At 31.9% G+C, this 26,441-nt stretch overlaps 1 protein-coding gene across 1 annotated transcript in view; it reads right to left on the minus strand.

Moving 5' to 3' along the window:
* LOC134690222 (C-type lectin domain family 12 member B-like) overlaps positions 1-12,698 on the minus strand; it is a 32,922-nt gene extending 20,224 nt beyond the window's left edge. Inside the window, exons 1-2 of the mRNA XM_063550197.1 lie at positions 12,414-12,698; positions 11,561-11,634 (exon numbers count right to left, since the gene is read on the minus strand). Of these exons, the coding sequence (XP_063406267.1) occupies positions 11,561-11,634; positions 12,414-12,690 (351 nt within the window). The 5' untranslated portion in view covers positions 12,691-12,698. The remainder of the gene's footprint in view (positions 1-11,560; positions 11,635-12,413) is intronic.
* Positions 12,699-26,441: the final 13,743 nt, after the last annotated feature.

Here is a 26,441-nt window from a genome sequence, read left to right on the forward strand (position 1 = left end):
TCGAGAAAAAAATGGTGAAAGAATGCCTTACGGTTGTTTAGAATTGAGATCGGATCATGAAGGAAATATAAAACTGTCTGTAAAAATGGTTCATTATTATGATCAGTTTCTGAAAAAAATCAAAACTACAAAAGGCAGATTGCTCTCGACATGTCAATGACATTAGATATGTAAACAAACAAGCCTTTTTTCATAATTCGACTGACTTTTTGATGTTTCTTACAGTTATTTTGGGTAAGCATAATCAAAAGTTTTGCAAAAATGAAATTTCTTCAAAACATTACTTTTCAGGACGTGAAATATCGCGTTCTGCTTTCTCAAGATTGTGAGGGAATAGAAAGATCTGATGCTACGGAAACGTTTAAATTATTATTAATAATAAATAATTGAAATTTTGAGTTGGATTAGCAAATATTGATTTCTTCTGTTGATGTGTAACTTAGCCGATTATGTTCTATTCTCAATCTTAATTAGTATAAGATATCAAAACTTATGAAGGACGGACAAATAGACTGATATTGCTATAAAGCATATAGTCGGTTTGGTATTATAAGATATTCAGATCATATGGCATTGAGCGATTTCACTTCAAGCTGAGCATCATGCGCAATCGATCGCATATTTCTTTTTTTTTCGTATTACACAGTATTATTAAGAAAGTAGAATCATTTTGGCAGACATTATTTTTTAAGTAAAATTTAATACAATTAATTACATTCACGATCACAAACCATTGCTCCCATTGATGTATTCTATTTTGGATTGATCGTTAGGCACCTGCATGGCTCGCACCGATTTTCAAATTGATCTTTGCTATGCCTTCGTAAAATCATTATTATAGGTAATCAAGAGAAAAACTAGAAAACGATTTATAATATCCACTTCGTCAATACTTATATTTAAATAAATACTCGAATATTGTAAGTTATGACGTGAACTTATTCGTAAAAAAATATATTACACGAGTCTACCTGTGTAAAAAAGAATATTTCTCTCAATGAAACAATATGTTATAGATTGAAAGTTCCCCCTCCGCCAATACTTATATATGATTAAATACTTGAGTATTGTAAGTTATGACGTTAACTTATTCGTAAAACGCTATATCTTATGAGTACTCACGTAATACAAGTTAGAAATTATTAATTTATAATAAAACAGATTCTTCCCTGTTCACTGACGCAAGGTCGGGTATATATTAATTTAAAACAGTGCATACGTTTATATAGTTTTTGAAGAGGTCATAAAATGTCAATATATTATTTTTCTTCGAAGACTTCAAATTTAATTTAATTTTTATTCTATTTGTTTTTAATTTGTTTAATTTGTTTGTGAAATAACTTTTTATGCTGCATGCTTTTTTTTTTCTGTTGTATTGAAGTTTATTTCATGATATTGCAAAGGGCCAAAGGTGTTATTCCTTGTATCACAATCAAGTAGTGTTCGATGTAGTGAGTAAGTAAAACGAAAATAATAGCTATATATGTAGCTAGGCAACAGTAGATGGTCGATTTTCAAATCTAAATAATCGAAAAAGATATTAATCAATTAAACAACAAGATGACGTCTCCTGTCATGCATGTAATTTCCAAACAATGGGTGAACCTAGTCTTTGCTCATTGTTGAAGGCCGCATACTGACTTATATTTGTTAATATCTGTGTCATTTTGGTCTATCTTGGACAGTTGTCTCAATGGCAATCATTCCACATCTTGCTTTTTTTTATATTAAAAATCAAATACCTATTCCTATGCATAAAGATCTTAGACTTCCATTTTCTTTTTTTCGTAAAGTCATTGGATGGGTCAATGCAAGACTTTGAATTTAATATTTGTTATGTCTTATAGACTATATAGAAATGAAAGTACCCACAAAGCATCATTAAAATGTCCTTCATTACCCGATAGTGCGAATCAGTTTTAACATTTTCTCAAGTGTCTATCTATCAGGCTAGAGATTTTGCGCATGTTTAACTCAGTCTTTACTTATATAAGGATAAATAATTGATCATTGTAAGTTATGTCGTTTGCATATTTAATGAATGGCTAATATCAATTTTGGATTTATTGAACCATAAAACTAATTTTTGATTCTTCACATTGAATAATTCACATTGAATAATTCCCTTGAAGTTGGCTTGAGATTAAGTTGACTTTAGATGAGTTTTGCTATTTATTTTAGGTATTTTTGACATAAAGCTTTTCAATGGTTTCGGTACTTATCAAATATTTGGCTTTGAGCGTTTCTGATGAAGGCAAATTCAGATATGCGCGTCGGACGGAAGAAATTTTAAACGTGTTGTTTTCAATTTTTTAAACAAGAACTTTCCTATTTCAAATAAGATTTTTTTCAGTTCTCTTTAACAATGAGTTCCTTTCTTTTCACTGTCTTCATGATTGGCATAATATATATATATCAATTCAGATTTTAAAGTTCTTATAATTTTGAAATATATTTTTCTTTGAAGACTCAAAATTTGATTTCATCGTCTACTTCAGAAGTCCTTAATAATCTATTATTGTCTAAGGAAGTACGTAAAGTGTAATTTTAATTTTCACTTAGAAAGACTTCCTCGTTAGACTTCACTTCAGATATTTAATTATAATTAAATTAAATTTCATTTTGTTCTATTCTTTTTTAGATTTGTTTTATTTGTTTATATTTTAGTGATATATCTTTTTATAATGCATGCTTTTTTTCTTTTGTTTTGAATTTTCATGATAGCACAACGGACCCGATGTATTTTGTCAATTATTGTACGATATATTGGGTAGGTAAAAACCAATTAAGAAGGTTTTCTTTTCAGTCTTGAAAAAAACAACCTTTTCAATAAACTAAATTTCATTGAAAGGGGATTAATAAAAGAATTAAAAAAGCAAACGTAATAGCCTGTAATTCAGTGGTTGTCGTTTGTTTATGTGTTACATATTTGTTTTTCGTTCATTTTTTTTTTACATAAATGAGGCCGTTAGTTTTCTCGCTTGAATTGTTTTACATTGTCTTATTGGGGCCTTTTATAGCTGACTATATGCGGTATGGGTTTTGCTCATTGTTGAAGGCCGTATGGTGTACAATTCTGGATTTACTGAAGATATATATTCATCTATTACTGTGTTACTCTGTTTTGGGAAATAAACTATTTACTGCAATATCATCTGATCCTGCTTATCCTCTACGCATAAATGAACTTCCACCAGCTGCTGCCTTAAATGAACTTAAACGAAACTAACAGCAACAAAAGTATAGCGAACTTTTACTGTAACTGTTGGAGTTTCTAATAATTTAGACATTCGTCCTAAACTATGTGCTATTTTTTTTTTTTAAATTGAACTTCAATTTGTCAGTGCATCGTGAGCATATCTGGCTGGCTGTAATGTAATGTTGTATAGATATGTATCTGTTGTAAAAATACAAGTTGCACTATAATAAATCATTCATTAATTCATAGTATAACAATTTTAATAAAATCTTGTGACATTTCCTAAAATGTCTGTCTATCAGGATTAGACAGTCTGTGCAATATTTTTACTACAATCCCACATCTGTCAATACATATGTATAAATAAATATTTGGACATTGTAAGTTAAGTCGTTCACTTACTCGTAAAATAATGATCAACCAATATGTTAAACAAGAATTCCTCTATTACATATAAGAAATATTTTATTTTCTACAGTTCTCTTACACACTGGATTCATCTCTCTTCATTGACGTTATGATTGGCAAATATCAATCCAAGGATTTTTACAAAATGTAATTTTATATTGTACTTGAAGAGTTCTTAAAATTTTTAAAAATAATATCTATCAAAACTTCAAAATTGATTCTATTGTTTACTTGAGAAAGCCTTACAAATCTACAATTGTAAAGTGCTTCAAGTTTCATTGTAATTGCCATTTAGAAGGACGCAATCGGTAGTCTTCACTGATGATACTTTATTAGAATTTTATATTATGAAATATTTCATTTTTTGCATTTTTTCCCTGTTTTATGGATTTTTTATGATAGAGTAAATGTCTTAAGATGTTTCCTTTTCTAACCTTCAATCTGTGTATGATATAGTTCGTAAGTAAGAGTACATAACTCGTGTTTTGAAAACAGCCGATTATCGACTTCAGATCCCTTAAATGGATAAAGAAAAGTAAAACTAAGGAAATTGAAAGAGACCGCGTGTGTTCAAAGTGCAAGCATCAGTCCGGAATAGGACACTATTGCATGGTATAAATTCTAAAGATCTTAGATCGTTGTTGAGTTGATACAAAGACACATTATATCGGTCATTTGATTCAAGATGCCGGTCATTACAACTTAAACGACGATTAGGCTCCTGTAATAATAGAATATTAATAGGGTCCATCTTTTAACATCGGGTTTTCACGGCCTCATTTTAAAAGAGCATTAATTCTTAATATATGTATATGATGTGACTGACCATAGCATAAAAAAATATGTAACGTCTGCTATAATTTTAACCAGCAAATTAAAATTTGGCCTAATGTTATTAAAACATGTGCTATATTAGTCTTTAATCAATGCTTTATTAATGTTTTCTATTTTGTAGTTATCGTTTGGTCATTGGATGGGTCAAACCGAGAATTTTAATACTCGTTCAAAAACAATTTACGATACAACAGAAGTATGAAAACAAACTATCATCTTCCTACATCTGATCAATGGATTCCGTTATCTTCACTGACGCTAGGATGGGCTAAGATCAATTCAAGGAAGTTCGTATTAAGTGATTTCTTAATATTTGAACAACAACAAAATTCTTCGAAGACTTCAAATTTAATTTTATCTTTTACTTCGGAAGTCCTTAACAATCTAGCATTGTCTTAGGAAGTGGTTAAAGTGTCACTTTACTTTCCACTTTAAAGGCGCAATCGTTCGTCTTCTCTGAAGATATTTTATTCATATTTTAAATTTGTATAGCTTGTTTAATTTGTTTGTGATATACATATTTTTATAATGCATGCGTTTTTTCTGTTGTATTGATTTTTTTATGATAGAGTTAGTAGTATTTCCTTTTGTATGATATAGTTTGTATATAAGAGCATATAACTCGTGTTTAGAAAACAACAAATTATCTTTTTTGAGATCTCTTGATTCGATTGAGAGAAAAAAATAAGAAAAAAATGAGGGAATCAAAAGAGACCGGGCAAGCATTAGTCAGGAATAGGACACTGTCTGTAGATTTCTGATGTATAAAGATCTTAGACTACCACAACATGTCGCTACTGAGTTGACACACAGACATATTGTATCGGTTATTTTATTCGAGATGGCGGCCATTACACCTTTAACAACGATGAGTCTCCTGTAATGATACGATAAGGATAATCTTTAAACTTCGACCTTTCAATTCCTCATTTAAAATGAGAATTATTTTATCAAATTGACGGTTATGATGTAACTGACCATAGCAACATAAGATATTAAACTTATAAAGTTTTATACAAGTAAAATTTTAAAAAAATGGCATAATGTTATCAAAACATGTGCTATATAAGTCTTAAATCTATGCTCTATAAATGTTTTCTTTTTTTTAGTTATCGTTATGTCTTTGGATGGGTCAAACCGAGAATTTGAATTCTCATAAAAAACTAACTTAGTATACAACAAAAGTGTAAAGACAAACTACCATTTTCCTACAATGGAAAACTAAAAAAGAGGTTGTCCATAATTTATCATTAAAATTGTCTGATTACCAGATAGTCTGGACCTTTCTCAATAATTTCCTCTGACATTTCCTAAAGTGTCTGTCTATTAGGCTTAGAGATTCTGCGCATTTTATCAATTAGATTTCCCCCTCTTTCAAACTTATGTATGGATATTGTAATAAAAACCTTAGATATTATATACTATGTCGTGAACTTTTACGTAAAGAATGGCAAATAAACATGTTAAACAAGAACGTCTCTAAGTTCTCTTAAACAATGGACTCCTCTCTCTTCACTGACGTTAGGATGGGCAAAGATCAATTCAAGGAAGTTCGTATTAACAGATTTCTTAATATTTCAAAATATTTTTTTTCTTCGAAAACTTCGAATTTATTTTTATAGTTTACTTCGGAAGTCCTTAACAATCTAGCATTGTCTTAGGAAGTGATTAACGTGTCACTTTACTTTCCACTTAGAAAGACGCAATCTAAAGTCTCCACCGAAGATACTTTATTATAATTTCATATGAAATATTTAATTTTTTGTAGTTTTCTTCATTTTAAAATTTGTTTTGTTCGTTTTATTTCTTTGTGATATATCTTTTTATAATGTATAGTTTTTCCTGTTGTACTAATTTTTTATGATAAAGTTAATGCCTCGTGGTATTTCCCTTTGCAACCTTACATGTGTGTATGATATAGTTTGTAAGTAAGAGCACAAAACTCGTGTTCAGAAAACAGCAGATTATCGATTTCAGATTTCTTAAACCGATAAAGAAAAACATAACAAACAAAAAACTGAGGGAATCGTAAGAGAACGGGTGTGTCCAATGGGAAACGTCAGTCAGGAATAGCACACTGTCGGTAGATATTCTGATATATAAAGATCTTAGACCACCAGAGCATGTCGCTACTGAGTTGATACACTGACCCATTGTATCGGTCATTTGATTCGATTACAACCTATCATTGTCTTAGGGAGTGCTTAAAGTGTAATTTCAATTTAGAACTTATAAAAACGCAATCGTTAGTCTTCACTGAAGATACTTTATTATAATTTCATATCATGAAATATTTCTTTTTTTGCATAGTGTTATTTGTTTGTAATATATCTTTTTATAATGCATGCGTTTTTCATGTTCTATTGATTTTTGATGATAGAGTAAATGTCTCATGATGTTTCCTTTTGTAACCTTCCTTTTGTGTATGATATAGTTCGTAAGTAAGAGCACATAACTCTTGTTTAGAAAACAGCAGATTATCGATATCAGATCTCTTAAATCGATAGAGAAAATAAAATTAAGGAAATTGAAAGAGACCGCGTGTGCACGCGTCAGTCAGAAGTAGGACACTGTTTGTACAGATTCTGATATATAATATCTTAGACCGCAAAAACATGTCGCTGCTGAGTTGATACACAGACACATTGTACCGAGATTGCGGCCATTAAACCTTTAACGACGATAAGGTGCCTGTAATAATAGGACAATGGGCATCATCTTTAAACTTGGATCTTTCAATGCCTCATTTAAAATGAGAATTAGTTTATTTAATTGACGTATATGATGTAACTGACTCTAGCATGATAAATTGTTTTACGTCTACTATAATTTTAACTAACAAATTAAAAGTTGGCATAATGTTATCATGTGCTATATAAGTCTTAAATCAATGTTCTATTAGTGTTTCCTATTATCTATGTGTTGTTAGGTCCTATATTGTATTTTATATATATAGATAAACAGTCACATTCGTTTAAAAAGGCACGGATGCTTATGCAGAAAAATCCTAACCCCTAAACTCTCCATTTATTTGTTATGTGACAATGATAATGCCTTGCTGTTTTGTTTCTTGTTCTTTCTCTATCTTGTGTCATATTTTTTTAATTATTTATAACATCGATTTGATAATCATCAGATAGAGCGTGATGTGAGGAGGGTAAAGAATATCGTTAGTTGGAATTAACCCGTCGGCAAATTAAAATGGCTAATAATGCGTCTTTTCAGTCGAAGTTGTATATATGAATCAGTCATTATTACAACTTTTCCTTTTTGTTTTAACCTGTAGCATAAATCCTTTGCATCCTGCGGCCATAAATTTCTCAATATTTGAAAAGGGAAATTATCAGTAAATGCCTCAACCAAGTAATGTCAGGAATATGGCAGTTGTTTGTCACATGTATTGTTTACTGACGGTGTTTTATTTAATAAGTTTGTATGGGCTTTCCCTTTTAGAATTTGTCTTGGGATTTGTAATTTGGTTTGGTTTTATATATTTATACACTTGAACATTTGGTATTTCAGACATATTTTTAGCCTTTTAGATTATATGAAAAAAGCAAAGATACATTTGTAGCTGTGTTTTTTTAAGAAAATATTTCTTATTGGCAAGCACATCAATCTTTTTTATTTGTTTGCACGGTTTTGACGTATCATTTTAACGTTGCTATTTTGAAATACGGTGCCTTGTGTATGGAGACGGTAAAGTTCGTTGCATGTTATATATTCCTTATAACAATTATTTACGGGATCCGATGGCAGGCAAAATGGTAACATTATATGAGTAAATTCTGTTCACCAATCAAGAAAATAAATTCAACAAATTGAGCAAAATTTGAAACGTTCTTTATCATGTTCTATATCACGTAGCAACATCACTACTATTTTTCGGTTTCTTGAAGTTAACGTCCGGGGCTCGAAGTTACTATTTCAAATGTTTTTAAAGCAATAACATCAACAAACTGAATGTCTTTCAATTTCCTTTCCCTGTCAGGAATATGACAGTTGTTATACATTCGTTTGATGTGTTTGGGCTTATAATTTTGTCATTACCTTAGGAACTTTCCGTTTAGAAATTTCCTCGAAGATTTGTTGCTATTTTACTCGTTATCACCACCTCCCTTTCCCTATATTTAAGGTTACTTAGCAATCGACTTCTCATGTGACGTAAATGGTAGTGGCGTTATGTTAAATCTACAGGAAATATTTATATTAATACACAGCGATGTATTATGCATCACTTACATTAGCTTAGGGGAAGTTCAAAGTGAAATGTTCATCTAGCTTAAAACCAGGTTTAATCGGCAATTTTTTACATTTGAAAATGCTTTTACCAAGTTAGGAATATGAAGGATGTTTTTCATTCGTATGATGTGTTTGAGATTTTGATTTTGCCATTTGGTAAGGGACTTTCCGTTTTAATTTTTCGACTGAGTTCGGTATTTTTGTTATCTTACTTAAATCAAGATACCTAATGTAAAGAAACTGAAGTTTCTGTAATAGTTATACACCCAGGGAAAGGTATGTCTGGATTAGAAACCCCGTCGGCCGGAGGCCGTAGGGGTTTCTTATCCAGACATGCCGCATCCCGAGGTGTATAACTAACTTACACCCTATTCTAAACTCTATATTGTTAACATTGATTATCAAATGAAAAAAAAAACCAATAGCATATATTTTATTGACAATATCAAACCATGATTTATAAGATTTTTTGGTTATTACATGAAAACCCACTAGTAACCTTTTTTGGTTATCTTCGTTCACACTTTGGCAAGTGAGTATGTTTTACCAATGTCAAGGTTGTTTTGCATATTCCAAATAAATCCTTGGATTGATATGGATCAGCAGGTCAAGGTTGACCGTATCGTGTATTCATATTAAAAACAAAAAATACGTCATGCTCCTTGTATGCAGTTGTCAATATGGAAGGGTATGAGACGGACGACATTTCTTAGCAAGCGTTGGATTTGGTAGATGAGACTTATTTAAAAGATAAAGGCAATATCATAACCCAAAGTACTTACCTGTATCAGTTTACTAAGGTAATCATAACTATATTTTCTATCTTTAATACGGTTTTATGGGGAAAAAGCCCCCCTCTTCTCGAGAATGAATAAACATTCATATTCGGACCTACAAAGGGATAAGTGTGTCTGCAAAAGAAACCCGACTTCCAGGCACGCTCAGCATACAAAGATACAGATTTAGAATTTCGTAACTCTCTCTTTTGCGGAAGAGGGGCTGATCCAGCTTGGGTTCCTAACTCAAAAGAAAGGGGCGGGGGTTCAAATAAGTCAAATACATTGATCTTTTAAATCTGGTCCAACTCGCGGAACCTCTACCCCGGATCGGCCACTGGATAACGGGGGGGGGGGTCGAGAGTTAGAATCCCCCTTTTTATAATAGAAACATATGACTGGGATAAAAAAAAATATTACTTTCAGCAAAGGAGTAATTGAAGGATTTTTTTAATTTATAATAAATGCTTAATTTTTTTTCTCTATTGGAATTTCCTTAAATGTTTCTTTTTTTTTATATCTTGAAACAATTTGTAGTGAACACTAAGTAATTTCTTGTGTTCCTGCTATTTAAAGAATAATCTATTTCTATTGTTACGAATAACAATGGACTTTGTTTGCGGGATGTAGAAGCAGGGGTTTCCAGAAACCCCGCTTGTCACAGCCTGTGGTCAAAATCCATTGTTATTCGTAACAATAGATCTATTCAATTTACACGTGTTTCAAAAATAGAAACTATGAACTATAACAATAGAGCTGGGGTTTAATTTTGATTACCTTTAAACTGTTCATGCTTTTCGTACGAGTATATTGATTAAATCGGAGCGTGCGTGAATGTGTACAGTAAATTAAATGACCTGCAAACTGGACACTGGACCCGTCCATATTACGTTTTATCAATGAAACTAAAGGTATGAAAGATAACAATTGCCACTTTTTATATTTTCACATAGTTTTCCACATTCACATTAGATTAATTATTTTTGATAGCCTATTGCGGAGAAAAAGGGGAAAGTTTACTGTATTTACGTTCTATTCCATTAAAAACACCATTTTTCAAAGATAAATGCAGAAAAACATTTTACGCACGGCTACGCCAGGTAAAATTGTTGTTTATCCTAACAAAAACATACAATTTTCAGTTTCATTCGAATATTACAATAATGATAAATCCCAAATTTATGTAATCATTAGATAAAATCCTTATATGTACGATCTGCCTTTTTTTGGACATCAAAAGACAATACGATCGTTTTAAGGTCAATTTCGTCTACCTCACACAATCTTGTTAGGCACTTATAATTGAATCGATTGTGGGCGCCAGGTTGTATATCAAGGAAAACGAACGGATGTGCTATGTGCTTGATAATGTAAAACTCTACATAATACATAAGTATCTTCGCAATTTTTGGTGTTTTGTTTGTTTTTGTTTGTCCGGTTTTAATCAGTTTTTTTTCATCTATTATTTTTCACTGTTTTATAATCATATTTGTGGGATATAACATTTTGTCAGCTGCTTTAAGAATATTTTTTTCTAAAAAAAAACAAAAAAAACACGTCTTTACAAGCTGCCAGGTAAGAAATAACTGTTTCAGTAAAGTGATACAACTACATGCATACTAGGTATTATGTTACTTATAAGAGGTTGGTTTTATAATTTCTTTTGCTTTAAGCTATGACTGTTCTTTCTCTGCTTCTTTGATCCTAATATATGTAATATACGATGTAAAATATGCTGAAACACATCGATCAGACAGTAATTAACTATTACCGAGTTCAGTTTTTTTAACTGAACATTTTTAAGTAAATTTTTCTCTAGTCAGTGTTTGTGCATGTAATGTTATGTTTATTACTTGAACCCATCATATATCACAATTTGCCTTGTTTACCGAAAGACTTTAGGTCATTACCCAGGGGATCACCAATAATACAAAAATGTAAGGAAAATACTTGTTATACGGATACATGATGTACTATTTAGTGATTTATAATATACATAACTTGATTAACAAGGATTTCAAGAAGATAAAGAGCATGTACCATTAACATCATAAGACGAACATACTAAGAAATGTTACTGAAGGGTAAACTGGTTACCTACCTCTGCAGTAAACCAGTCGTGCTTTTCGTGAGCATAATAATAACAATGTCTATCATGTTTCAACCACTTCTTTTCTGAAATAAAAACCTGAATAATACAATTCTTTAAATATCACTTTGTGGATTATTGCGCGAAGTAGTAATGAGACAGCAACTTAACGACATCAAACATATCCAAAGGTCATCACATGGTCTCATCAACAGACGATACACTGGAAAATTTCACTAATTTCAATTTTACGTGAATATAAATTCATGTGAATCTCTTGTGAAATTCATGTAGATTTTACCTCAAACGAGCATTTACGTGAGACTCGCATGAAGAAACAGACTTGACATGATTTTGATGTGAATCGAATATGAAACTCGCGTGAATATTTCGTGAAATTCAAACGATTTTTTCACGGGAATTTTTTGATCGCGAATAATATATAATTTTCTTTATTTGTTTAAAAACATGTCATTTTCGTTTTGTAAGGTATGGGTTTTAACCACGCTTGTTTGGTGTGCATTCGACGTTAGATTCATGTGAAATTAACTTTAGCAAAAATTGTCTGTAATGACATTATGGGTCAACCTATAAAAAGATATTATATATAGGGAATATGCTTATAAGGTATCGTTTTAGGTTTATATCAACTAATTGAACACCAAGACTTTCTGTCATAAGCAGGATATTATATATAGGGCATATGCTAATAAGGTATCGTTTTAGGTTTATATCAACTAATTAAACACCAAGACTTTCTGTCATAAGCAGGATAATGAGACATATAAGTTATGAATTACTTTTCGTGGTCTTTAACATAGTATAACTATCATATGTAACCCTTACGATTCAATCGAAGACTCACTTCTAAAATCTTCTTCCAACACTTTAAGGTCTCCATCAAGCCGCTTTACTTTGCTACCAACATTACTTTTTAACGTTCCTAAATGACTCTTTAAGGTATTGAGGGTTTTCTGGATGTCGCTCTCCAGTGTATTAACTGTACTTCCCAGATATGTTTCCAGAGCGCTCAGAGCTTTTCTTGAGTCGTCGAAGTCTTTTTCTGATTCATTAGTCAAACATGGTAAGCTCATTGCATATTTGCATATGCAAATGAGAAGAACAGATGTTATCAATAGCATGACTGGCTTATACTTTAAACAAATAGAAACAATACATGTAATATATTACAATGAACGCAACATGCAGAAATATAAATAAAGAATTGACTTAAAGTACTTCTTTCTCAAATTAATCTCTAAGTAATAAATTTAATTGCCATATTTGTTAAGTCTTTTGAATAATTTATTCTCCGTCAGAATTTTTTTTTTTTTGCAATGTTTTATACAAAATTTCTACTTATAGAGAACATAATGAAATGTCTAAAAAGAAAACACTGTTTCAAAGGGAAGGAAAATATACCAGATGGATATTCAAGATAATAAGTTGTAAACAAACTGACTTGCCATGGCAAATAACGAAAAAAAAAAATACCAAAAGATAAATACAATACAAAAAACAGAAAACTTACGTGAACACTGAGCAGCACAACCCCACCAAAACTGAGGTTTATTTCAGGTGCTCCGGAAGGGTGAGACATTTAAAATGTATATATACCAATCTTGTTTAGTATGGAAATTAATATGAATTGTCATCTTCAAAGTTTGGACAGTTGTGTAACAATACATACAGGAACACACTGTTAAATTCGGTTGTAAAAGGCTTTACTCACGAGATCAGTATACTGGTATTAGGAGTACTAGCAATTATAAAAAGCTAGTTCAAAACTCAATTTCAACTTATAAACAAACCTTGGTCTTTCAAACTAAATGTGTTTAAAATCAGTGGTAATCCAACAGTGATCATATCCAACGGATTTATTTACAGAATTCAGAAGTAAGTATAAGGTCTATAAACACATTATGTAATTTCTTTTTAACTAGCTCGCTCAGCAACTGCGAGTATTTAAAAAAAAAGTCAATATCAAATGTACAACCATTGAATATTCAGAGTTGGTGGTATAACTATCGGCTGTTGAAATCACACTTATTTTAAGATGGTTCACTAGAATGTGTGTATTCATATCTTAGCATTTTATAATTAAACGCTCAAAACGAATGAAAAAAAAGTAAGAAAAGTTTCAATATCTGTCAAGTGGATATTGGAGTGAGGTTCAAGCAAGCTTTTTTAGATAGATTAGACCGTTGGTTTTCCCCTTTGGAATAGTTTTACACTAATCATTTTGGGACTCTTTATAGCTTGTTGTTCGGTGTGAGCCAAGGCTCCGTGTTGTAGGCCGTAAATTGACCTATAATGATTTACTTTTATAAATTGTTATTTGGATGGAGAGTTGTCTCATTGGCACTCACACCACATCTTCCTATATCTATTAAAACTTTCTTATATACTGGAATTTTGGACTACTTCAGATACAACTACCTATTAAGATTTTTGATGATCCACACAAGTGTCTAACGACATGTTCAAAGCCCCCCTCCCCTTCTCCATCCCATGATGATAAAACAAATAGTATATAAGAGGGATAGAGTCTTTACCATTGAATGAAAAATCATATCTTAAACAAAGTGTATTGCTTGCTAACTATAATTCTAAACTACAGCGGCTCTAATACAAAACTAAAGTTTTTAAATTTTAAGTGTCAAACGAGTACCAAAGAACAGGATAAATAAAAACTAACTATTGTTATGTCTTTTAGAATGATTTTTTTTTTATTGTTTTCATATATATTTTTTTTAATGGGAGGGGCATTCATTTTTGTTTTCACAATTTTTTTTAAATCATTTGTTTGTTCTGTATTCTTTATATTTTAGCACCCATTATTCTTTATTTTATATTTTGTTTTGTCCTATTTTCTCGATTCATTATTCTCTATACTGTAAGCCCCATACTGACCTTCATCTATAAGTCTTCACTTAATTTATGTTATTATCTATTTTTACTTACATTAAAAAATTGAGAGTGGAAATAGGGAATGTGTCAAAGAGACAACAACACGACCAGAGAGCAGAAAACAGTCCAATACCACCAACGGGTCTTCAACAAAGCGAGAAAATACCGAAACCAGCTGACCCTTAACACTTATTTGTAGTAGTTCAATGAACATGGACATCACAGTATACTAAGACAAATATACATAAACTAAAATTAAAAAAATTAAACCCAACAATATACAATACTAACAAAGGAAAGAGACACACTCCTGACTTGGGACAAACTCAAAAAAGTATAAACATGTTTTGAGATATCTCAACACCTTTAGCCAATGTAGAATAAACAAACACAAAGCTAAACGCGTAGTAAAACTCAGTTTTAAGGACGCCGATGTCAGAGTATGTAAAAGAAGAAACTATGCAAAATGACAATGATATATAAATTGACAAGGGGTAGTATCTTGTAAGTAATATGAAATTTATTTCCTTATCAAAATTTCGTCCGTTTGAAAAAAAGAGGTTACCGTAGCGCCTGAAAATAAACCAACCATGGATACCCGGCAACAGATCAATGTACCTTTCTCATTCTTATTACTTAGGCAGGGGTTGTCTTTTTCAGGAGGTGTGGAAAACATCTGTATTCAAGGGTGGATTGTAGATTGCATGAATTTAAAAATTGTTTAACAGATTTCTAAACGAGGGTCTGGATTAGTAGGTCTCTATCAATATTCTTTAAATTCTAAGACAATATGTAAGAACTTTTTTTGTCCTGGAGTTTTCTATTCTTTATATTTTAGCATCACAGTATTCTCAATTCTTTAATTGTATTGCCCATTTCTTCTCTACTCTTCGAGAATAGATTTGGTCCAATATTCTCAATAAAATGTAAACCCCACCCAAACCATCCTATATGTCTTTTGTATTTTTTTTAGGTTGCTGTCAGTGCAAAACACATATCAATAAAATTGAGAATAGAAATGGAGAATGTGTCAAAGAGACAACAACCCGACCATAGAACAGATAACAACAGAAGGTCATCAATCATAGGTCTGCAAGGCATCGAGAAACTCCTGCCATGTATTTTTTTCTACATTTTTTTACTCACAAAACTATGAATAAATCTGAATAATTAATACTCACCAAAGTCAGGTAGTTGTTTATTTTAAATAGCTGAAGATTCTGTGCAATCCTATTTCACAACGGTTTCAACTTCTGCTTTACTTGGCGAAAGTTTGGCAAAAATCCATTCTATGAAACTCATTAAAATGTAACTTTACCTTCTAGAGTATGGATGTTTCGTGTTGCATGCAAACAGTCGGCTTTTGTTATACATGTACATGTATAACGAAATTTAATATTATCTATTTTGTTATGGTTTTAATTCTGCTTGTAGTTTTTGTTTGTTTGGGTGTTATTTTTCTGTATATTTCTTATGTCATAAATCATTTTATAGGAAAATATAACGATATTTCCCCCTGGATGTATTTATTTTTTCTTATTCTTTTTTTTCTCAAAACAGTCTTTCTTATACGTCATTTGCTCTCGGTAGGAGTAATCACACGGAATATCCCGATCCAAACCCGCGGAGAGATCCGAATCGAGAGCAGCAATCAATGAAGAGTTTGTAACGGTGGAGGTAAACTGTTAATCTGATTTCCACGGAGAAATAATGTTCTGTGGTAAACAGATCCAGATTTTACCTACCCACCGTTACAGACTTTCAATGACTGCTCCCTGGGGTTCGGATCCTTACACGGATTGACAACACTACCACAAATTATTTTTTATTACGTGCAAAGGTAGATAACTCCGACGTCTAATAGGAACGATGTCGGTTATCACATGGTTATACATGTCGTAACAAACTGGTGCTTGCATCCTAACACTAAAATTAGAATTGCGTAAACAAACCAAAGACAGATTTACCATTGATTGAAAATTGCCACTATTATCAGCTAAAAGTATTTCATAACCGAGCATTGCTTGTCGTGTCACAGTTTCTCTCTAAATAAATAATAAACGAAGTGTATCTTACATTTTTCGGCAATAAACAGATATCTATACAATTTGTTAAGTTTTAAATCGTCCAGACTTGATAAAAAAACGTTGTGAACACATTTAACATTGCACAAAAAAAAAGAAAAACATTAGAAATTAGAAAAATCAATTAAAGCAAATGTAAATTAGTAAATATATGCATTATAGGGACAGAAGAATTCGGTCTTACAGAAATAACACTGACCGGAAATAAATCTAAATGATGAATACGGCTCTTCTAGTGAATCATTAAAAAACACCCCTCTCCCTCCTTCTAAGATATCATCAGCCTATCGCAGTCGCTATATAGGGTTAATGTAAATATGGTATCTTTGACTTCTCCCTTGAGGCATTGACATTCGAACTAGTAAAGATGAATCATTTTTAGCGGAGTCGGATACGCAATACTTTTATTAGTGGTATTCAGATTTATCCAGGTCGACCTCTTTTACAGAACGACTTTTCTGCATATTGTGATTAAATTTGCTGTCGTCATAAATATAGAAATATTTGCAACTGGACGTTAACTAAAGTATCGCCACATCTCTTGCACGTTAAAGACACCCTTGTATATTTCGAAAAAGAGTAGGCTAATGCCGCTACAAGGCAGCACTCGCACCCGCAAAGTGGAAAGGCATTAATATAAGTTGCAAAACTTGTTTCCCAATCCACTATAAATAAATATGTTTAAACTAAACTAAACTAATCGACTAATTTAATTTAAAAGCAATAGATTGATTGTAGGTTAATTAATGTCCAGTGGCAAATATTTCATTTGTTGAAATTATTGTTGGTCTCTTGTGAAAAGTTCATTGAACATCTAAACATTTAGTCTATTTGCGGATAATGTTAGTTATATAGCCAGAGAATACCGAACGAAGTAAAGTATATCTCAACTATAATCATGTTGATGTGCATCTTTAACAAACAAGAGTAGAATGCAAATTAATAGCAGGTCTTTGTGAATTTTTAAGATCTCCTTTCATCACAGTGTAGCAATCTTACAAATTTTAAAATACATGTACAACTTGTGGTTGTGTGAACATGACTTATTTTTCATATTTCCAAGTATATTTAAAAAAATATTGTTTATTAACTCCGCTATGTTCTATATATAATTATGCCCATTCTAAGTCGAGAGCTTGTAATTCAGTAGTTGTCGTTTGTTGCTTTATGTCATATAGTTAACCGTTAGAAGGTTCGATCATATTTTCCTTTAAAGGGACAATAAAGCTTGCAATGTGGTATGGGTTCTTCTTATAATTCGAAGGCCGTACGATGACCAATGATAGTAGCTTACATTTACATTAATTGGTCTACGGTGTTGATGTGTCTAAGTATAAACAAGAAGATGTAGTATGATTGCCAATGAGACAACTGTCCACAAGAGACCAAAATGACACAGACATTAACAACTATAGGTCACCGTACGTACAAGTGTCAATCATATATAACAATTTATATTATTATCATATGATTTTCACATAATCTAAAGTACAATGTATCTCGATCTTTTTTAAACTATTCCGATATTCTGTTTTCAATTAAACAGGGTTTAGAATTTTGAAATATATTTGTACACAAAAAGGTGTGTCTGTTTAAGAATAAACGGTGTATAATTCAACAACAATTAATATCAGATACAATTATTGCTTACATAATTGAAAATGACAGATTTAAGATGTAAAAAATAAATTACGACTGTATTTGATTGCGATTTCATTTCGGAAGTAATAAATTCCAATTAAAATTCAATTACATAATCTCGTTGAAACATACAACCAAAATCTTATTGAGCTCTTCGAAACGAAAGCTAAACCAGATAACATTTATATGTTTCTATTTGTAAAACTTATCAAATTGAGTAGTTTTTTTTTATAGAATAATGAAATATACATCAATCCTCCTTTTTTATGGTATTAACATTGAATTTGATAATTTATATTTATTTTCAATAGGTTTTATTTTCTCTACTTTTAACAGGTGTATATTACATGAATTCTTTGATATATTAGACAAAACATCGTTCACGATTACTTTGCGTTTTTCTTCCAGACGATATTTTTAATATTTTAATTTCTAAACGTTTATCAGACTTTTCATTGAGACCATTATTTGTCCGTACACGTAACACAGCTTTTCAATATTATGTCCGCCTACACTCCAGAGTACGATATTTTCAGTGAAGCCCTTTTTGGAAAATTTCATCTTCTTGTAACAGGTGTATTTTACACCTCACTATGGGTTGATTTGTTTGATATATTGGACAAAACAAACCCACGACTACTTTTCATTTTTCTTCCAGACGATATTTTTAATATTTTAATTTCTAAACGTTTATCAGAGGTTTTATTAAGACCATTACTTGTCCGTACATTTATATAACACAGCTTATTATGTCCACCTACACTTTAGAATTAAGAGTACACTATTTTCAGTGCGGCCATTTTTGGAGAGTTTTCAAAACTTCAGCATGTCAATCGTTTAATAGTTAAATAATTCTAAATCTATCATTGAGGGGATGTTCCAAAATAATCTATCAAGTTCATTAAAACAAATGAGAACTTTTCAGCACAAAATGAATAAAATAAAAAAATAAATGAAGAGAGACGGATTGATTCAATAATTGATGTTTAACGGCACTTTCAGCAATATTGGACATTTCGAGGCGGGCAGTTTGAAACCGGAGTGAACCACCGACAATCGACAGAAATATGACAGACTCACAATTATGACGAGTTAAGCCTTTTTCATAATAACTTGTTATTAAGCAGAGGCGGATTTAAGGGGGGACGCCGCCCCCCCCCTTTTTGGGGAAAAAATTGGTTGCTTATATAGGGAATCACTGAAGCGTTACTGGAGCGGGCCCCCTCTTAGGTCAGTCAGTGGGCCCCCACTTATGAAAATTTCTGGATCCGCCAATGTCTTTTGGTTTGAAGGTTGCTTGCTTTCTGTCTCATTGACATACACACATCATCTCTTTTATGGTTGATTGACCTCTCGATGTCTTTTGTTTTTTAGGTCGCTTGCTTGCTGCTTCGTTGACATATACGTATCATCTCCTTTTATATGGTATATTGGCCACTCGAAGTCTTTTGGTGTTTATGTGGCCTGCTTGCTGTTTCGTTGACATACGCGCATCATCTCCTTTTATGGTTTATTGGCCACTCGATGTCTTTTGGTTTTTAGGTCGCTTGCTTGCTCCCCCATTGACATATACGTATCATCTCCTTTTATATGGTCTATTGGCCACTCGATGTCTTTTGGTTTTTAGGTCGCTTGCTTGCTCCCTCATTGACATATACGTATCATCTCCTTTTATATGGTCTATTGGCCACTCGAAGTCTTTTGGTTTTTATGTCGCTTGCTTGCTGCTTCGTTGACATACGCGCATCATCTCCTTTTATGATTTATTGGCCTCTCGATGTCTTTTGGTTTTTATGTGGCTTGCTTTCTGTGTCATTGAAATAGAAACATCATCTCTTTTTATGGTCTATTGACCTCTCGATGTCTTTTGGTTTTTATGTCGCTTACTTGCTTTCTCATTGACATACACATATCATCCCCTTTTATACATGTATATGGTCTTTTGGCCACTCGATGTTGTTTGGGTTTTAGGTCACTTGCTTGCGTTCTCATTGACATACACGCATCATCTCCTTTTATAAGATATTGGCCACTCGATGTCTTTTGGTTTTAAGGTCGCTGGCTTGCTGTCTCATTTGACATTATATTTCTTTTATACATGCCATTTGAAAACAGAACCTACTAGTATATATATATATATATAATAGATGAAGCATTTTGAATATCGATAAATATTTGAGATGCACGTGCACTTGGAGAACAAAATATGTACTTTTCTAAAGGTTACGAAAAAGTTTAATTTGAATAATAGTAAACATAACTCTTCAAAGCCCCTAAAATTTTCATCATCATTGTTTTAAAGACTAAATAAATCTTATTCTGACGTTACTGATGGATTAAATTCTTCGTCATCATAATTTGTGCAGTAAAGTTGATGAATTTGTTGGTGTACTTTTCCTGTTACAAATTAGCCTAAACACACACCAGGGTTCTTACTAAGTATTTTTGAAGGCGAGTACAGGGACTCGTCATTTTTGGTCATGGCGAGTCCAACTGTAAGAGGATATTTCATTGCAATATGATTTACTATTTTAGTCTCTATCACCTAATAAAGCGATGATATGAGATTAAAATCAGATTACTTTTAACATGCGCTATCAAATGATGATATGTGTGTATTGCATATAAAATATTTTTCAATCTTGATGCATCTTTGGGCTCATCAGTTTTGAAAATAGTGAATCCATACAGATTTCACGAGTCAAGAACTCATGGACTCGCCTTAGATAGTACCCTGACACACCATGAATATTACGTTTATAATCCTGTCTCGGTTTTATGTAATGTCAATCTTTTCTTTTTCTGTTTGCAACATAGTTTTTTTAATTAATGTAGAAAAATGATCTACATCTAACCTTAACGAACTCGTAAATAACAGGCAATTTGAGCAAGACTTTATTTACATTCTTCAATTCCAAAACATTAAAGCATTCTTTTTTTCTTGTAGACAGCTGACTTTAACTTTTATTTGTTGTAAAGTCTGACATATTTTCGTAATTAAAGCAAAGAATACCTATTATTGTTGTAATTTTCAAAATATTTTCATGATGTATACGAAACTAGTGCTATAAAAATGTAGACATCTTGTTTCAAAACAATCGTTTGGGATGTTTTAAAACAAATCTCGTTCGAACGAGAATTAATGATAGGAGGGTTGCATGTCGTTGTGCGCTAATTCATCAATTTCAGATAGTGAGATTTGTTTTGGCAAATGTGTCTAATTGTTAAAGTTTTTCTTTAAACTAAATACATAAAATAAACGATTTAACAGCAGAAAATATTTAATTTGTATCTAAAGTAGGGGGATATTATGAAAGTTTTTATGTTATTAGTTTTTTAAGAAGGGTCTGGATTGTGGTTTCTAAATTAGAAAATATGGACCAATACTACAGAAAAATGAAACATGGACCAATACTACAGAAAAATGGAGCTATTACAGAAAAAAGGACCAATACTTCAGAATAATGGAACAATACTACAGAAAAATTGACATATTACAGAAAAATGGACCAATACTACAGAAACATGGACCAATACTACAGAAAAATGGACCTATTACAGAAAAATGGACCAATACTACAGAAAAATGGACCAATACTATAGAAAAATGGACCAATACTACAGAAAAATGGACCAATACTACAGAAAAATGGACCAATACTACAGAAACATGGACCAATACTATAGAAAAATGGCCCAATACTACAGAAAAATGGACAAATACTACAGAAAGATGGACCAATACTACAGAAAAATGGACCAATACTACAGAAAAAATGGACCTATTACAGAAAAATGGACCAATACTTCAGAATAATGAAATAATACTACAGAAAAAAATAGACAAATACTACTAATATAACATGATCTACTTGAAATTATAAAATTCTTCAAAAAATACATGTACTTTTGCATGGTATCTAGAGATGTGTAATCGACAGAGCAAAATCACATACCATATTCAACATTCAATCAGTCTTACAATGTAACATGTACGTGAAAACAGACATATGTGAGGCTTTATGCAATATAAAAAAGAAGATGTGGTATGAATGCCAATGAGACAACTATCCACAAAAGAACAAGATGACACAAACATTAACAACTATAGGTCAAGGTACGGCCTTCAACAATGAGCAAAGCCCATACCGCAAAGTCAGCTTTAAAAGGCCCCGTAAGACAATGTAAAACAGTTCAAACGAGAAAACTAACGGCCTTATTTATGTAAAAAAAAAATGAACAAAAAACAAATATGTAACACATAAACAAACGACAACCACTGAACTACAGGCTCCTGACTTGGGACAGGCACATACATAAATAATGTGGCGGGGTTAAACATGTTAGCGGGATCCCAACCCTCCCCTAACCTGGGACAGTGGTATAACAGTACAACATAAGAACGAACTATAAAAAACAGTTGAAAAAAGATTTACTCATCAGATAGACAAAAAATAATTCAACACTTTTTATCAATGCCTCTTCTTGTGATTGTTACATATCTGAATGATCCACTAGTCAAATAGTCATGAAATTGCATGTTTCGATTCTTTTGTTTGTCATTTGACGGCAAAGTTTCTTATGAATTATTACATTATATTTCGAATTTGAAAACAAAAACACTTAATATATCAAATAACATTTATCCATTAAAAATGAATTTGTAAAAAATATCTCAAGTGGTGAAATCAGGTTTCTATAAATACAAAAAACATTAAAGTGCGAATTTAATTCAGTATAAATAAATAAATGAAAAAGAAAAAGATAAGTTACACTTTCAAAACAAACGTCGCTATTACGTATATTAATTTAATCAAAATCTGTAATATCAGACAGCACATTTCTGAAACATCTGTTAAAAGTTCCTGGCTTTGACCCAAAGAAAGAGAATCATTACGTATACATGCGGGGGTGTTTCATAAAGTCAAGATAGTCTGATAGCTCGACGGTGTTTATAAGAGATTCACAACAATCACTGAAATTGTTTCAATATTTATGTATAGAATTCCAAAGGGATTACATAAAATCTCGTTTGTGACGTTATTCCCGAATTGGTCGAGATTAGACTCGAGTCGAATGATTCTACCAGTTTATTGCACTTGACACTGCTGTGGATATGTATTATAAGAAAACTAAAACTTAATTACCGTGATATGACAAAGTCGGTCAAAACGAGACAACCGCCAAAAATTATCCTCCGATGAAACAAATGACGATCATAATTGACAGAGCAGCCACAGCAATCCACAAATGAAAGACGAACAAACATGAAGATTGAAAAATACACCGAAAACATATTAGAAAATAAATTCCTCAGTATTTGAGTTTTAAACAATTCTGGATTGTAAGACTGAATTTTCAAGCTCCAAATGTGCTTACGATCGTCCAACGTTCAGCTCTTAGTTACCTGCGGAGTTTTCACGGCTTGTCCATGTTTAATTGTACGAAAAAAGTGCGAATCTAAAGATATGAAGTAAACGTTTTAATAGTTGTATACTTTTTGTACTTTTCTTTTAACACATACTTCTTGTGAATAGCTTATAAATCGAATCTTCGCTCTTAAATACTTTTTTAAAAAGATATATGCATATTATATAAAAGGTTCAATATTGTAAATTCAGAAATCCTTAACCTTGACCCAGAGAAACAGATCATTACGTATATATACATGCGGGGGTGTTTCATAAAGTCAAGACAGTCTGATAACTTGACGGTGTTTATAAGGGATTTACAACAATCAATGAAATTGTTTCAATATTTAGGTATAAAATTCTGATGGGAGTACATAAAATCTCGTTTGTGACGTAATTCCCGAATTGGTCGAGGTTAGATTCGTAGTTGAATGTGTCTACCAGTTTCTTGCACCTGACGGGCCACCATACCTGACACTTCTGTGAACATGTATTATTATTATTAAAGTTAGAAAAGGAAAAACTAATTACCGTGATATGAACAAGTCGGTCAAAACGAGACGACAGCCAAAATCATCCTCAAATGAAATCAATGATGATTATAACACAGCAAACCACAAATGAAGGACAAACAAAAAATGAATATTAAATACTTGGAAACCATTTACAAAAAAATAATCATTCAGCAGTTGAGTATTAAAATCGTTTTAACAGATTTCAAGACTACATTTTCACACTCCAAATGGGCTTTCGATCGCCCAACGTTTAGCTCTATAGTTAACTGCGAAGTTATCTCCACTTGTGAATGTTTAATTGTACGAAAAAAAGTGCCGGATGTAAAATTATGTAGTAAACGTTTTAATAGTTATATAATTTATGTACTTTTCTTTTAACACATACTTCTTTTGAATAGCTTTTGATTCGAATCTTCGTCCGTAAATTCTTATTTTAAAAAGATATATACATAATTTATAAAAGGTTCAATATTATAAATTCAGAAATCCTTGAAACAAAAGGTCAAGGAAAGTAAAAGTTCAATGGAGTTTATTCACCCTTTTCCTGATTTGGTATAAGCGACTAAAGAGTGTTCAAGATTTTTCTTTATGAGCTATCTGAAAGAAGATCTACGTAAAAATATTTCTCCCCAAGGTATAGTCTCGTATAATCTCGTATAACCTGATTACATAATTGCACTTTTCATCAAAACTCAAGCAACCTTGAAATGTAATGCAATTTATTAGCACTTTAACATTTTCTCTTTCTGTTTTATGATAATATCATAATTTATTCGGTAATTAGCGAAACCGTCTTGTACTCTCTAACCCCATGTCGGAGGCCTCCCTTTGGTGTATGAACAAATGGCGACTGAAATGTATTCGATTCTTAATTTGTATATTTTATTGGTAAGCTGTCGAAATGAATTAATGGAAATGGAAAATCTCAATGGAAAATTTAAAACGCGTAATATTATATCATCTGCTAATTGGTTATTTAAAAACGATATTGAACTTCTTTTAAACGCAGATTTATATATTATCAAACATTTTGTTAACATAAAAAACACCCAACAGTTTATTATCTATTACACAGATCTTAACTTAAGTGTTATGCGTTTTCGAATCTTCCGCCTTATTAATATTGCAACTGTGTAGTCAGAAGGAAAAAATATCACACATCATATAGATATAGGAAGATGTGGTGTGAGTGCCAATGAAACAACTCTCCATCCAAATAACAATTTAAAAAGTAAACCATTATAGGTTAAAGTACGGCCTCCATGTTGCCCTTTACATAACTTTCTTTTGTCCACTTAACATCTCAATCTAAGGATAAATAACTTAAAGTATCCATGTGAATTCCTAAATAAGTGGTTATATTTAATCCAAATCTAAGAGTTGATGGAACATCTTTTTCTAACAGTCAATAATAAGATTTATTGCACAAAGCAGTTTACTTTACTACTACAGATTTTACTGCAAACTTGGTTGCATATCTTTGATGATTTCTGTGTCATGTATTCACAACTTATTAAGAATCGAACCAATTAGAGGTTTAAATAGTGACCTCAGCACTTGACGTGTATGTAACCCTACGTACTTAACATAGTGAATGTTGCCCTTAGGACTTGACAGTGTGTGTGTTGCCCTAAATACTTGATATAGTGTATGTTGTACTCAGTACTTGACATAGTGTATGTTACCCTCAGTACTTGACATAGTGAATGTTGCCCTCAGGACTTGACATAGTGTATGTTGCCCTCAGGACTTGACATAGTGTATGTTGCTCTCAGTACTTGACATAGTGTATGTTGCCCTCAGGACTTGACATAGTGTATGTTGTACTCAGTACTTGACATTGTGTATGTTGTACTCAGTACTTGACATAGTGTATGTTGCCCTCAGGACTTGACATAGTGTATGTTGTACTCAGGACTTGACATTGTGTATGTTGTACTCAGTACTTGACATTGTGTTTGTTGTACTCAGTACTTGACATAGTGTATGTTGTACTCAGTTCTTGACATAGTGTATGTTGCCCTCAGTACTTGATATAGTGTATGTTGCCCTCAGTACTTGCCATAGTGTATGTTACCCTCAGTACTTGAAATAGTGAATGTTGCCCTCAGTACTTGGCATAGTGTTTGTTGCTCTTATAGTACTTGACATAGTGTATGTTCTACTCAGTACTTGACATAGTGAATGTTGCTCTTATAGTACTTGACATAGTGTATGTCGCCCTACGTACTTAATATAGTGTATGTTGCCCTCAGTACTTGGCATAGTGAATGTTGCTTTTATAGTACTTGACATAGTGTATGTTGCCCTCAGTACTTGACATAGTGTATGT

Source organism: Mytilus trossulus, chromosome 11 (genome assembly GCF_036588685.1).
Source record: "Mytilus trossulus isolate FHL-02 chromosome 11, PNRI_Mtr1.1.1.hap1, whole genome shotgun sequence".
In the NCBI taxonomy this organism is placed as follows: Eukaryota; Metazoa; Mollusca; class Bivalvia; order Mytilida; family Mytilidae; genus Mytilus; species Mytilus trossulus.